At 42.9% G+C, this 16204-nt stretch overlaps 1 protein-coding gene across 5 annotated transcripts in view; it reads left to right on the top strand.

Annotated features, from left to right (window-relative positions):
• The window catches only part of LOC111075423 (semaphorin-1A), a 126843-nt gene that overhangs the window by 85188 nt on the left and 25451 nt on the right, over positions 1 to 16204 (top strand). For all 5 annotated transcript variants that reach the window (XR_002607951.2, XM_022368717.2, XM_022368715.2 and 2 more), the window contains exons 3-4: positions 8150 to 8258; positions 14300 to 14495. Coding sequence is in view for 4 of the 5 variants with exons in the window: in XM_022368717.2 (XP_022224409.1) it covers positions 8150 to 8258; positions 14300 to 14495 (305 nt within the window). In the remaining variant the exon portion in view is untranslated. The remainder of the gene's footprint in view (positions 1 to 8149; positions 8259 to 14299; positions 14496 to 16204) is intronic.

The raw sequence follows: 16204 nt of genomic DNA, 5'->3' as shown, positions 1-16204 counted from the left end.
TACTGGAAGTCACTCTAACATTTTTGTGTACCAAAATTTTTGCGTGTGTTTATTCCACTGTCCTCTGGCTTGCATTTGGCAATTTCAATTTTTGTATGCAATTTTCTTTTTTGTCGGCAGGCGGCACTGAGGATTCTTTTACACTCACTCACAGAAATATGCGCACACACACACACACACACACGGAAACACTTTCATGGTGTGTCAGGGGGGGTGTCCATCTTTTATTTCATTTCGTTCTTGTTCTTCTTGTGGCGTCAGACGGTATCTGTTTGTGGGGTGCGCCTTTGCGCGCTTTGTGCAACCGCGCAACAATCATTTTTGCACCGCAAATTCATTTCCGTTTGCGCTCGTTCCTGCCTATATATGTATGTGCCATGTGGATGCGTGTCTGTGCAACAAAAGTCCGCTAATTTCGGCGGCGATTTAAGCGCCACTTTTGGCTCACTGAAGTCGCTTTTTTGTGCGCGAAAATTTCATCAAGCGCCCAGCAGCAAGTCATCCGCCTCTGAACGGATTGTAATCAACGGCTATCGTCCTGTACAATGAGCATAGCATACTGAAGGATTCCATTCCCAATTGAATTGTTGAGCGCAGGTCCTAGTGCCTGCCTAGTCGTAGTTCCATCTCCATCGCCTATGTACATGCATTCAGCAGGTCGTTGAGTAAAGCCTGTGCGCTCTCCTCTCCTCTCCCCTCCCGTTCATTGTTCGCCAATGGCCATTGTCTACGCCGTGGTGAAAGATATTGCCCAGCAAGTAGTCGGAATGCACAATGGATTGTGGATTGTTCGAGCCTATTTTTTGTGTGTGTGGGGAAACAGGATTTAAGGTATTTAAGGAGCGACATTTGACTTGATTCAAACAAATCAGCGAATCACATGGCACATGCAAGCAAAAATGTTCCCGCAAACTGAAACATTTCAGACTTCAAATAACAATGGAGGGCTGCCCCTCGGTTTATTAGCGTCATAATATACGGGGCATACACTGCCCCGCAAGGATATTGCATTTGCATCGATTTCAATCACAAAATGCCTGCACACTCATTTGGCAAATGGAAAATGTCAGGGCAGAGCCAGTCATTCCATTCCATTCCATTCCAATCCATTCCAATCGAATAGTCGACCAAATTAAAATTGACCCAAGGAGTAGTTAATATTTTATGTGGTCTGTGGGTGGAATGGTGGCTTGTGGGTGTTTGTAGGCTTGTGAAGGGGTTGTGAGCTTAATCATGCTTATGAGACCACAAGCATTGAATGATGAAATGCAATTTGCTTTGTCATGTTTGCCTGTGGGGGCGGAACCGAAGCCCATCGCTTCAATGCCAGACTTCGAGTGGCCAAGAGGGGCAGAGTTCAAATGCCACCACCACCTGGTTAACAACTCTCGCTGTTTGTGTGTGCCCCTGTGTGTGTGTGTGTGTGTGTGTATGTGCGCGGTGCTGCAAACTGCAAACTGCAGACTGAAGTTGATGTTTGAAGCTCAGTCACAAGGCAATTCACATTTGGGTTTTTGGCATTTGACAGTTTCGACATTTTCCTGCCCCACCCCCAAACCACCCACTGCATGCATTCAATGAGAGGCAGAGGTACAGCAGGGAAGGGGGGGAAGAGTCGAGGATTGTTGCACAAAAGAAAAACCTTGGTCAATAGCATGGAAATTCAAACCGTCAACTGTCCCAGTTGCAGTCCCAGGGCTAGGGACAGGGCTGCCAGCGAGAGAGAGAGGTTAGGTTAGAGGACAACACTGAGTCCTGGAAGCCCTGAATCCGTGAATCCCTCAATGCTGAATCCTGAATTGGCTTAGTCAGCATCATCTCATCGAATGATGTGTGGGGGGTTCGTGTGGTGGTGGGGGTGGGGGTAATGCAGTTGAAGTTGTGGCCCTCTCCCTCTGTTACCCTTTCACAGTCAAAAAGTCAATGAAAAATGACAAAAGCTAAGCCCCAGAATGGTGATGGATGTGAGGGTGCAACGCTTCAATAATTTTTTACCCTTGCAATGGCTGACACACACACACAAGCACACACATACACACACACGATCTGTGATACAGAGAGATGCAAATGGCGGCGACAAACATAAATTTCCCCGCACCAAATGCTTCAGGAGGGGTGGGCACACAGGAGCAACATGAGAAGTTTGCCTGATTTGCTTAGCTATTCAGAAAAGCCATTTACCGTCCTGTCAGCCTTCGTTTCCATATCCATCCTCCTCTTTTGCCGCATCAGGCATCTGCATCGGCATCAGGCATCTGCATCGGCATCAGGCATCGGCATCGGCAGGCAGGCAGCAACGCATCAGTGCAGCTCTCTGGTGGATGGGGGGGGAAGTGTTCTTTTCTCTGATTGCCTCTGGGCATTCCTTTTTGGTCGCCTGATGACGTGTGACATTGAAAGTTGACTGGCGACGCTGGCACTGGCAGGACTGGAAGACTCCCACCCCTCTCTGGAAGATGGCAAGATCGTGGCGTGGGTCACCACCACCACATCCCACATCCCACAGCCACTTCCTACCGTTTTTGGCATTACATTCATGAGCAGCTCCTGCAATTTGCCATCTCAATTGACAATGCAAAAGGAAATTCATGGAGAAGCAAATGTATTCTACAGATAGGAATAGCCACAGCCCTTTGCTGTACCATAGAAGCTTGCTTAGAAGATGAAGCATCAAACGTCGATGAATGCCAAGGGATTTTAAATTATATATAGATATAGAGAATTGTTGCCGTGCTTCCAGGGTATGTAATATTCGTTGCTTTGCGCATGCAATTTTATTGCCACACAAAAACTTTTATTCAAAGTGTTAAATTTATGCACATCTTCATTCGTCTTCATTGGATTCGCATTTACATACAAGAATGCCAAGAATCCTGCCTGCCATTGGAATCCTAGAAAATTTCCAAAAAATAAATTCTCGCATTTCCATGGACATTTTTCGCATTGAATAAAACCCAAGCAGCGTGCTCAGTGTGTGCTCAATAATCAGGTGGCTCGTACTCGTATATAAATATCAGAAATTAATGAGCAATGAGAAATTTGGCCCGTAAAATTTAATCAGACATAAATCTAGCCAGGCGGAGCAGGGGGGGGGGAGGCATTTATCGTGCATAAACCACGATAAAAGCCTAATGGATAGCAAGAATATCTTTTGCTTGGGGTTTTGGCGGCGGTTTTTAGTTCCCTGCCTGCCTGCTGCCAACGCTGCGTATGAGTAATTTGAAATCTTGCTTTTGTTTTTGTTATTCGCTCTTCTTGTGAGTGGGGGGTCTAGACGTAAGCCAGAGGAGTGGAGTTCTTTGCATTGTATTGTGTGTATGTGTGTTTAGGTCTTGACGATACTTTTTTGTGGGTCAAACCACAAAAATGGCGGCGGTAGCGATGGCGACATGAATTTTATACCCGTGCAGCCCCGCTTCTCCCTGCCACCATTGTGTTGCCTCGTTAAAGGTGGCTTTCAATCTATTTTATGACAGACCCTCTCACACTTTTTCTTCACTTTCGCCTTACCCAGTTTCCAGCCCTATCTCTTGCTCCGCTTCTCTGCTCCACACCCTCTTCGTCTTCTGGTTGTTCATTTCTGAGAGCTTGTCGACCACAATACTGTTATTTATGTGGATGTGGCTTTTGTTTTGCCGTTGCCGTTGCCGTTTGCCTCACTTTGCGCTTGGTTGATATTTGAAAAGGGTCCGGGTCCGGGTCGGGTCCTTGGCCTGCGGGTTTCGCCAATGCCATTTGTTGTCCTCCTGATGGCTGGCAGCGCAGCTGATTTGTTTGCTCTTCGTTCGGCGATTAAAGACATTTTACACACAAAACAGAGCGAAGGATTTTAAACGAATTTAAATTTGTTTGGCAAATATCATATGAAGAGTGGAAAAGGAGCCTGGCAAGAGTGTCGTACATATATGAAGGGATTATGAAGGGATTTGTTGTAAAGTTTATAAGTTTTTTTTTTTTGCACTATGCGCAACAGTAGTTATTTATTGCTTATATAATCCTCACCCTTATGCTCAAATTTATTTAAATATTTAATTTAATATACAAAGAAATTATTTAGAAAGCCGCTTAAAAGCTGCGCCATTCAGCTACAATTCAGCTACATTTATATATTTAAATTCGAAAATTATCATAAATACACCAAAATGTGCCTCTCGAAAGCGTGGAGCTGTTGGTTGGTTGGTTGGTTGGTTGGTTGGTTGGTTGGGTTTTTGCTATTTTATTTCATGCAAACGCAACGCAAAACAGGCGCAAAACCACGAATCATTTTGAGGTTCCACGAGCATTGCCACAAACCGCAAATATTTCAAACCATGGCCAGACATCAAATGCCTCCGAATGATGCCGGTTTCTGCCTGATTTGCCTAGTTGTCGTTAACATATATATTGTGTGTGTATATATACGTATGTATATATAGCTTGTGCAAACGTTGTGCAATTGCTTCCTGTATAGGTGCATGCATCCTGGCCATTAGCCTCAATTATATGTTTCATTTATTTCTACGGAATATTTGGCAAATATTTGTATTATTTTGAAGCGGAATATTATTATTATTATTTGGCTTGAAGCTCTTCAGGGGAATATTTAACTAGATTTGATTTATGAAATGTGAAAAATCTGCATGCAGCATTTTGATAATTGAAAATTGTTTCAAATATTAAAAATATTTAAAAAATTCAATTAAATAAAGTTTGCCATGCTGCAAATGTTTCTCAGTTCCGTTGCTATTTCTGATAGTTTTCGCATTTATTTCGCCCAAACTGCCAATGTGGGATCTATTTCCATGGAATGATGTGCAACATTCTTTGTGTAACATCATCCAGTGTGCTGTGTGCTCTGAGCTCTGAGGTCTGTGTTGTGCGCCTCATTATCGCCCGACGTTGCATCTACAGTACTAAACATAAACGTAAACGTTTTCATAGCACCGGAAGCCTCTCTATGGTACACACAGTCGCCCGCACACATTCCCTTTTTATACCCGACCAAAAAAGGGTATATAAGTGGGGCACGCAAGGGAACGTTTCACCCCATAAGACAATAGCCTGTCCGCTGCCGCCGCTGCCGCTGCCGTCTGCCGCTGCCGCCGCCGCTTGATGAGCGCCACGCCTGGACCAAATTCCAACCAGTGATATCACGCTAAGGATTCTCGCCCCGCCCCCTCCGCCCCACAAAGGACGAAAATCGGGCGGCCTGTCGATAAACTAAAACGCAGAGTAGAGCCCAACCAGAGCACTGAACAGACGGACTAATTATAGCCAGAATGGAAATAATTTTGTTGGTTCCTCCCCCCAGCGCTGCGACGCTACTGATCCTTTCGCCGCACACGCCGCGTTCAGTGCGCGAGCAACCCAGCGGGGGAGTAGATAAATGGTACATGTACAACTACAGTTAGGGGATCATTAGAGTAGAGTAATAACAGAGTAGCAAAAGTAAAAAAGTAAAATTTTTTTTAATTTTTAATAAAAAACATAACAAAAATATACTGACTGAGTACGGGTATAGAGAGCGCGCCCGAAGCGACCACACGCCCTATATTTGCCAACTGCATTTAAGCTGAATAATAATAAACTGGCAAAGCAGCGCCCAACAACGGCAACAACATCGGGGATAACTACTCGTACTATGTATAGCTGCTAAATGTGCAATGCCAGCACAAGGAAAAGCAGTGAAAATCCTTGCGTAATCGTTGCCGTTCACTGCGTTTCGCTGCGGGTAAAACTACTGCAACGCTAACACACACACACAGACAGGCACACAGACAGGCACACAGACAGGCACACAGCCAGGCACACTATGCCGTGTGGAAAATATTTATGAGCTCGGTTTTCACGCCAAATGCGTTCTTTAAAATGCTCAAACATCCAGGCATAGCCCAACTCCAACCCCATCGCACATTGCATCCTCCAGAGCTTGTAGCATCCCCCACAGGCTGCTTCACTCACCCTTTGGTGCTGGTCCAAGTGCTGCTGCTGCTTTTCCTCGCTTTGGCATTTTCCGCGTAATTTTCACAAAACGTTGCATTGGTTGTTGCACATTGCATTAGGCTGTGTGCGTGTCTGTGTGTGTGTGTGTATGTGTTCGTGTTCGTGCGCCTCTATGTATGTTAAGCATTGCGTTAAAGTGTTTATGTGTGTGTTTGTGTGCATTAGAAGCCAACAAGCGACAACAGAAGCAGCAACATCCAGCAACAATTTCTATACTCTTTTTGCCCGCCACATTTTCACTTGGAATATACCCCGTAGACGGCAGCGCAGGAGTTGCTCGAGTTACCCATAAATCCCTTAAACAATGGAAGCTTCAGAAGCTGCCAAAAAGCAGTCCACGATCCGCTGATCTTATTTGGGAAGATCAACTGTAGCTAGCTAACCAATTCTCCGCCGACTGCTTTGCCGCTGTTGCCTGTTACCTGCTTGTTTGGCCAGCACCCAGAACCAGGCCTTGTCCGCTTTATATGCTAATTTTGTTCAGGCAGCTGCCGCGTTGCTGCTGCTGCTGATGTTGCGCGTTCGTTTGAACGTTGCCTTTTGCCGTTGTCATAATTAAAACGCGCTGCATAATTGCCAAACAATGGCCATGTCCCGTTTCTGCAGCAGTCAGCACAGGGCAGAGGGCTGACACATACTGGCTACATACGGCTACCCATTCTTGGCCCATGGCAAACATACAGGCATGACATTCGCAGGCCCAGCAAATACACGTGCAACTGCAACTGCAACTGCTGCAACTGATTTTCTGTTATTTTCGGCTATTTGAATCGGAAGTGTGTAATGAGGAGCCATTGATGGGCATTCGAGAACAGGCGAATCTGTCATTCCACAGCCCAAAATTGAATAATGTTGGCACATAATCGAAGCAGCTCAGAACTCTGAGCGGGACTCTGAGCAAAACATCTCAAATGATTTGTTGCAATTTGAAAGGAGTTAAAATTGATGGCTGAAGTTTAAGGAATGCCAGTGATCTGCCATCTTTCTTTTCACTAATTTCCCAAAGCTTTCCAGGCATAGTTCGCTCCATTGAGCAGCAGTCTCTGGTGTACTCTGCCAAAATTCATCTGCTTAATTATATTCTCCCATCCAAATATGAATTATATTTTTAGAAAATATTATTTGCAGTTTATCTGTCGAGAGTAATCGAAGTGTGAACTAACAATCAATAGCTGAAAAGATACTACAAATCGCCACAAAGAGCTGCCGCTGGAGCTGGAGCTGGGGCTTCACTCAATTTGCCATTCTGTATGCAAAATCATTTGCACACGCCCCACAAAATATGCATATACATTTATGTGCGTATGTATATACGTAATATCCATACATATATATTCATATATTTATTTAAAATTTTGCGCTCTTTTTGCTTCATTAAAAAAAAACAAAAAAAAACAAAAACGAACGAAAATTTTGGAAAGTTTCGATAAGGGGCTGTCGTTTATGCTGTGGGTTTTTTTTTTTTTGGTGGGTCCTTGCTGATTCCATGACACGGCAGCCATAAAATACTCGACCAAAGTGCACTCACACACACACACACATCAGCATTCGCTCCCCAACCACACACACACACACACACCACACACACGTACACACAAAGTGGGAGCCACACGTAGTTGTGGTTTCAATAATCAATGAGTTGATTTTATGAAATTTTCCGTACACCTCAGATGCCAGTGGGGCCACGACCCCACCCACCCCACTCGTTGGGGTTTTTCATTGGAGTGTGCAAAATTTTATTAACGAGAAATTTTTGGGGAATTTTTTGCATAAATATCGCATTGAAGCTGACAGAAAAGGCTAAAAGGAAAGTCAAAACATAGCACACAGGCCATGCGATGCCATGCCCTGCTCTGTTGCTTTGCTGCTCTCTGCTTTGTGCTTTGTGTTTACTGCCATTTCCCTCGCACTCCCAAAAAGGTCAAATGAATTTTAATTAATTTTTTAATTAATTTCCCACAGCACCCACAAGGCATCGGACACGGGCCCCAAACTTTTTGCCAAATGAAATCCAAAAGGAAATCAGAAATTCTATTAGTTAGTGGGGGACAATTCAAACTTCTTTGTGTTGGTGTGTGGGGGAGACACATTTCTTATGGCTTTGTGCTTATCAAATACTCGTATCCTCGTACTGATATTCTTTATGTCTGTTTTTTGTCTCTTGCAGAAATACGGTATTTAATTTAAGCATACACGATCTCGCTGAACAGCAGCGTCTGGTGTGGACATCGCCGGAGGATGATACCAAAATGTGTCTCGTCAAGGGCAAAGATGAGGTGAGTACAGCAATAAAAATATATTAATTAATAGAGAAAACCGGCACGCCCAATAGCTTAATCTTTAAAGCCTCAATAAATGCTTGAGACATTAAAATATGGTGACGTTCAGCCAACGATTTTAATGAGAATTTGTGCCATTTTCTGGCACTTTCTTGTGCCAAATGCAAAATCTCATTTGCCATTGAAATCAATTTTGAATGCAGGAAGAGACAAGTTGGATTTGGCACCATGCAATCTCCGAGCAGCACCTGGCATAACACTCTTTCATCCCCTGCTTGTAATCAAAATACACGATGATTTATGTTTTTTTTTTTGTGTTCTTGATGTTTATAAACTTTTAAGCACTTTGGCCTGGATGGCCTTGCAATTTCCATTCGCATTCGCATTCGCATTTCCATTTCGATTTCAACTTTTGCTGTTGCTTCCGTTTTGTGAGTCGTTGCAACGCAAGAAATGTGAAAACAAAGCAATAAAGTGTTCATTCTCTCCCACTTTCTCTCCCCCGCTCTCTCTCTCTCTCTCTTTCCCACTCTAGCTGCAGTTTTTTTATGCGCTAAAAACATGGTAAACTACGAGAAGCTAGAAAGAAATTGATTTATGCAACTTTTTCTGCTGTTGTTGCTCGGTGTTTTTGTTTTCTCTTTCTTTGTGGCTAAGAAATCAGGGAAATTTATTGAAAACTCTTCGCCACTGCAGTTGACCTATTAAGAAAGTGTTGGGCTAACAGAGAGACGGAGAGAGAGAAAGGGCTGAAAAATGAGAGAGGAGAAAAATCAAAGCCCAAAAGCAAACTTTTGCTTAATGGAAATGGCAAACATTTTGGCTTTCAAATTGGTTTTTTTGCAACGTTCTGCTGCTTCTCTCTCTCTCTCTCTCATGCTCGCTGTTGCGCTTCCGTTTCCGGTCAAGCAAGCCAAATGGCGGCACACATACACAAAAACCAGAAGCAATGAAGTACGTAGGTTATTCCCTTTAGTTTACCTTTCGTTGGAATTTATAAAGGGTATTTTAGTTTTAATGAAAAGTAAATAAAACAGATCGGAATACCGATGCCAGGTACATAGTTTCTATACTCGCCTGTGGTCTGCTTATGCATCTTAAAAATAGGCACTCAAAAGCTGCTTGCTCTAGCACTAAAACTGCTCAAAAGCCAGGTGTTCAAAGAGCCAAATTAAATGTATTTTGCGCATTCTGGCTATAATAATAATCCGAACGCAACGATTTTTTGCAGTCAAGTCGCTGAGATCTTTATTTATGACTCTGCATTGGCGGTTATTTCGTATCTTCTAAATTTCAGATGCTTGACGATCATCCCCGATGCCCTTTTGAAAGGGTATTTAAGGCCGAGTTTCTGCCTCAGCTCTTCTTCTTTTTGCATGCTCAAGTGCACTTCAAGTTTAGCTTTTTCTGACGTAATTAGCCAACACTTGTTGGCTGGGCGTGCCCCAGTCATGGCAATAGCAGCTCCAGCTCCAGCTCCAGCGCCAACAGCAGCAACAACCACAGTGAAGGGCAAAACATTACCAGGTGTAATTTGTTGAACTCAATTTGCTTGCCGACTTCTTGGGGGGCCTTGGCTTTGCCCCACCCACTTACTGTGTTGCTGGTTCGTGTTATTTATGGCATCAACAAAAAAAGCAGCAAAGTATTAAAGTTTCTTTAGATTGGCCGCCGTTCTCAATGGAGCGGAGCGGTGTGGAGTGCAGGGGATTTGTGGCGTGCAAGTTTGCCATTTGCAGCAAAAGGTTTTTCTTGCTCTAAATATAAATGGCAATTGTTGGCCGCCAAAGCAGCAGCGAAAGAATAAACGAAAAACCTCAAATAGAAAAGTTCAAAATTTACAATTTTAATTAACTGACATTTTGGCCACTAATTTGGAGTCAACTTAATGCCAGTCAAGGAATACTTTTAATGCGGCATGCAATTAGTGGCAGCAGACAGCAATATACACAAGTCACGCCATACAAAGTTAGGGCTAAAAATAAAGAAATTAAGCAAGAAATTTCCCACAGGAAAGCTATAGAATTACTTAATTAAAGCGCAGATCAGATTGTGTGCTGAGTCGATAATGTGTGCGATATACTCGCGTGTGTGTTGTGTGTTCGTGTGTGTGTTTGTGTGTGTGTGTGTGTGTGTGTATACCACATATCGTGTTGGTGGAATGCTTTCATTTCCATTTTTTCCCGACGGTGCTTGGGTGGGGTGTTAAATATTTAATTGATTGATTTTTTGCCACAATATTTTATTAAAACTGCGCAAACAACACTCATAACAGGCACCACACCACGCCACTGTCCGGTAAAAATGAGCAATCAATATATATACATATCCATATGTATACATATATACATGCATGTATATGCCATCCATGAACTGGCAAATGGCGATTTATAAAAAATGCAAAGGCTGCTGCATTGTGGGCGCTGAGTACATACACTGAACATTTGAGCACATTTATGGCGTAAAAATAATCGTAAAACCATTGAAAATATTTATTTTAATTACTCAAGTCAAATATAAGTATTGCTGCTGATGAAATCATCTATTTGGATGTTGAAGTGAATACCCCATTAAACTCAGATCGAAACGCGCCTTCGAGCCATCTCCGAATGCACCGCAAATTATCTCCAGCTACGTTGCCATTTGGTTTGACTCTTGTCTGCCATCATTAAGCGTTTGATTTGGTTTGCAAATTGTTTTCCTCTCTGCCCTCGGCAGTTCTTCCATAACCAAGTGCACAGTCTGATGGAGGGATTGCACTGCCATTGAACCCCTGTCCATCGTATCCATTGTTCAATGTGAATGAATGCTCCTGCGTTTATGCAGAAGAGAAGGGCCAACACTTTTGGCCATTGGCGCCTCAGTTTTGGGTGTAGCAGTGTCTAATCTAGGCCTCATTCAGTCCATGCCTACACACACTCATTTATCTCACTTGTTGTTCCGAGTGCGGACTGTTTTCAGGCCTGGTCTGGTCAGCCTACTGATAAATCATTTGTGCCTGCTGGCATTCGAAAGTTTCCATTTCTGACATTTTGCAGGGCTGCCTTTTTTTTTTGCAGATAAACTTCGCTCCGAAAGTCAAACATAAGTCACATGATTATGTGCCAAATGAGTTTTTGGAGTTGAATTTAAAGCAAGATTCCGAGAATCCTTCCCCCAAATCAAATCGGACATACACAAAAATCAGGCAAAAGTAATATCCTTCTGCCGCATCAATCACACTTCCCACATTGCTGCAGGACAAGGCAAGGCGGGTGGAAGAAAACTTTACAGAAAGTACCAGAAAATTTTGTGTTGGCTCTGTGCTGTGTGGCTGCCAAAGCGCCTGCAGGTAGGCAACAATTTCGTTAATGATACACAAACACCAAGACCAGACCAAGGACCAACGCAGAGAGCGAGACAGAGAGAGAGTGAGGGAAAGGCATGAGAAAAGCATTTTACTTAATAATTTTTAAACATGAAAAATGAATGACAGGCCGAGGACAGCCAGAAGGCAAAAATCTGGATTACATTTTGACTCGATTCACTCCTTCAACTCGGCCCAGTCCTACCCAATCCCCCACCGTTCCCCGTACCCCATTTCATATTTAAATTTTCAGCCAGAAATCAATATACGGAATTATTTTTTGGGCTAACATTCCCCAGTCTTTTTGGTTATCTCTCGCATATTTGCAAATGCTAAAATTTGCAGCCGAAACCAAACTAAATAAAAGTATTTCGGCAAAATAAAACTAAACTGAAATAAATGGAAATTCCTTTGACAGATAACGAGAGAGAGATAGAGAGAGAGAGTCAGAGAGAGAGAGAGAGAGAGATGGAATGTGCCATATTTTATGTGATAATGGTATGTAAAACTAAAAGCAAAAATTATTTATTAACCAGCAGAAAACAACAACCGGCGCCAGCCGCAACATTTCGACTGAAAATTAATAAATTTTCCAGTTAATTGCATTCTAAACAATGAGCCCTTGCATATGCATATGTATGCATGTGTCTGCTATGCGTGTTAATTACAACAGAAATAATGAGAGTACAAAAAACGTACATACAACAACAAACAAGTGCGGACACTACTACCAGCCCTCTTTGCCGTAATTGTTTTGTTAATTTATTTAAGTTTATGCACCGACAACTGTGTTGGTTGGGCACACACAGAACAAGGCCAAAAACATGTTAAATATTTCAAAACAATAAACTAAATGAAATGGAAACGAAACGAAACGAAGCGAACTTTGTGTGTGCAAAACTAAAATGGGAGAGAATACAGAATAGAGTTGATAAACAGACAAGTGAATGAACTAACTAATGCATAATTTTTACGGAACTAAAAGAACTTCTTGCTCTTGTCCCAACTAAATTAAAGTCAGAGTTGGGCAACACTTTTAACATAATCAAGTGGGGAAATAAACGAGAGGATAATGCCCATATTTAATATAGCAGAGTTCGTTATTCTAATAGAGGTTTCCAAGTGAAAAGAGATGCCAGTTTTATTTATTTTTTCCATTCAAATTCACCTGCCCTTAGCAGATTATTCTTCGCTAGTTCTTTGGGTTTTTCTATGACTCTTTCGATAGCTGTTCTCTATTAGAAATCAGGCTACCACTTGACACTTTTCCGTATGGTAAAAGTCACATATTGTTCTTAATTTATCAAAGAAATGTTGACAACTTTTTTTTGCTTAGCTCAGCCTGAGCTTAAGACCAGAAACGTAAATCAACTTCATCCGTATAATACGCCAGAGAGTGAAATCATTGCCCCAATTACGCAAAATGCTGCATTCTGCATGCTGCATGCTGCAGAATCTTGTGAATAATTTCCATTATATTGTATGCACGTGTATGCAATTATTTTCATGTCCTGCACGCCCCCCTGCCCGACCGTGCCTACTGCAGTGGGCCAATCAGAACAATGGCATTGTTGTGGCCAATGATGCCAACGGGTGGATAGGCAAATGACTGAAACCAAAGCGACACAGAATGTGGTAACAACATGGGCTTGCTGCTGCTGCTGCTGATGGCAGTGCAGTGCAGTGCTGGCTGGCTGGTTGGTTGGTTGCTTGCATAAGAATGACAGCGAAAAACTGTGCAAATTAGTAGGCAAACAAACAAAATGTTTAAATATTTTAACGCAGAGAAGCACAGAGAGAGGGAGTGCCACGATGCAGAATGGAAACTGCTGCCAGTAGGGAATATTGCAAATGATTTGTCATGTCAGAGTGCAAACACTTCCGGCTGTAATGGCTGCTGCGAGGCTGCTGAGTGGTGGGTGGGGGTGGCAGGTGAGGGTTTATATTCCTGGCAACAATTTTCCGCAACTATGGAGAAAAGTTGTCGTTGTCGCTGCGTATTCTCCCTCCACTCCCCCGGACTATGCTAAATGGGAGCAAGTTACACATTTGCCTTTTAATATTTATTGAGTTGCAGGTGCCACCCTTCCACTCTCTCTCTCTCTCTCTCTGTGTGTGTGTGTGTGTTTGAAGTGCATTCGTTACGCATTAAATATTTCAATTTGCAAAACATTTATGCAAAGCACACACAAGGAGAAAGAGTTTAGTTTCAAAACACACAAAGAGAGAGAGGGAGAGAGGGAGAGAGAGAGAGTAATGTTGTGGAGCATTCAGGTCAAGCCCTCTGCTTGGGGCCTGCCTGCCTGTGGCAAAAATTGGTAGAGCCTTTTGTGCAAGTTTTTTTTATTCGAAATTCCCTTTACGCAAAAGCTACTTCAAATGCCTCCGGGGGGGGGCTTACGTATTCCGAATTAAAACTTTTAATGGAAGCTCTTAACTAAGGGTTTTTTTTTCAGTTTCGACTCTGACACAAAGAACGCGCAAATTATTTAAATGGAAACCTCTGTGTGTCGTGTCTCAGCTTGAAAGACTTGAAAGGTTCTAAACAGCATTTTCTTGCTCATTTTCACTGACTCTTTTTAAATGCCAATTCCTGGGGAGTGACCTTTGAATTCCGAATATGATTCTTAATCTCTGATTCTTCGATAGCATACCATTCTAATACCGGTTTTCGTCATTGTTCTTTTTACAGGAGGCCTGCCAGAACTATATCCGCATCATGGTGGTGCCATCGCCGGGGCGCCTCTTTGTGTGCGGCACCAACTCCTTCCGGCCCATGTGCAATACGTACATGATCAATGAGAACAACTACACGCTGGAGGCAACCAAAAATGGTCAGGCTGTCTGCCCCTACGATCCCCGTCATAACTCCACCTCCGTGCTGGCGGGTAAGTGCACATTTTACCTCCCCAATACGAGTATATACCACGAATATAAACCTTATCCATTTTTTTGTTTTTTGTTTTATGTTTTATTATTTTTTAAATTCTTTTCATTTCGAATATTTTATTGTGGGTGCAACTTCTTTTCTTTTGTATTGTGAGTGCGAATTTTCTATTTGGTTTTGTTTGCCGGAACAAAAGGGTTCACCAAAAAAATTCCATACGTGTGGGTGTGAGTGTGTACCCACACTCTCGCACCCACTTTTACCATACACACAAATCGGATAAAAATTGTCATTCATCATGCCAGGCCATGCCAGGCGATGGGTTGCCTGGACCTACTGAACATTTTTTTCAACTGTTTTTTGACTTCTTCGATGAGGTCGCATGATATATTTTTAGTATTATTGCACGGCTGGGCCGATGCCGATGCCTGCCTGCCAACCTGCGAATTATGTGCGAAATGTATTTCGTGGACACTCTGCAGCAAGCAACCGATAAAAGGATTTCGAAATTTCCCATTTGCTTGATATTTGATTGAAATTTATGGCCTGGCACCTGACACCAGGTGGCTTGACTCTGTGTGTGCTTCTCAAGTGCATAAATTCACTTGGGCGAACAGAAATTGTGAAATTGTGGGCACATTTAAATGAATAAAACTAAATGGAAACCAAAGAGAACGATGGCTTTCACATGTCTGCAGATAGCTGCAGTAGAATGCAGCCATAATCTAAGGTTTATCTCAGTTGCAACTAGCTAATATTTTCTATCTAGTAATATTTTGCCAAGAATTGCAGCAAATAGAATGAAATTTTATTCGTTTCGCTTGCATACATAAACCACCAGATACGCCAACCAATAAACAGACACATTTTGTGGGCACCCTTGCTCCCTCCTCCGTGCTGCATCCACGCTGAGTCATAGTTTTGATAGTATTTCCACTTGGCACCCATAAATCGACATTCCCGTTTGGCGGCATGTTGTGAAGTTTTCGCGCTGTGATTTGTTTGCATTTCATTGTCCTCAGCCAACCCAACGAAAACTTTCCCAGAGCCAGGAGAGGCAGAGCAAACGAGTGGGGGAAATAGATAGTAAGAAAGAGCGAAGCAGCGGGGCATAGATAATATTGATAAACGTTTATAACTAACTTGAAAGTGTGCGAGAGCAGCAGCACATGTGCTGGCTGGCTGGCTTGCTGGCTTGCTTGCTGGCTGGCTGGCTTATTGGTGTGAGGAGGGGACCAAGTGTTGCCACAAACTTCCGCCGGATGCAGCTATCATCCATGCATGTGTACGTGTGTGTTGGTGTTTCTTGGCGATTTGCCCAGCTTTCGCCTTCCCCGCCATGTGGGTCGTAAGAGTTTATCATCAACAAGCTGCCACATCCTGGCCAAAAACGAAGCCCAACCTGAAGCCCGTTGTCAGCCGCCATTTTCTTTATTGCTTGCCGCAATTTATATATACCCCTTAGCCAGTGATACGAGCATACCAGGGTATACACGATATGCGGTACGTTTGAGTTTTGAGCTGAAAAGCTCTGAAAAGGGTTGAGTGGGAGTACTTTCAGAATTGTTTTTTATTTTTTTTTTGCAGTGGATATAGAACCTCTGCAGCATGTCATTTAATGTTCATCACGAGGTATTTTTCTGGCCTTCATACTTCTGCGGTTTTGCCAACATTTTCCTTGATTCATCCGCTTTTTGTTCTTATTTCACT

This window comes from Drosophila obscura, unplaced genomic scaffold (assembly GCF_018151105.1).
Source record: "Drosophila obscura isolate BZ-5 IFL unplaced genomic scaffold, ASM1815110v1 contig_179, whole genome shotgun sequence".
Classification (NCBI taxonomy): domain Eukaryota; kingdom Metazoa; phylum Arthropoda; class Insecta; order Diptera; family Drosophilidae; genus Drosophila; species Drosophila obscura.
The sequence above is the reverse complement of the archived record's forward strand: the minus strand, read 5'-3'. Positions and strand labels throughout refer to the sequence as shown.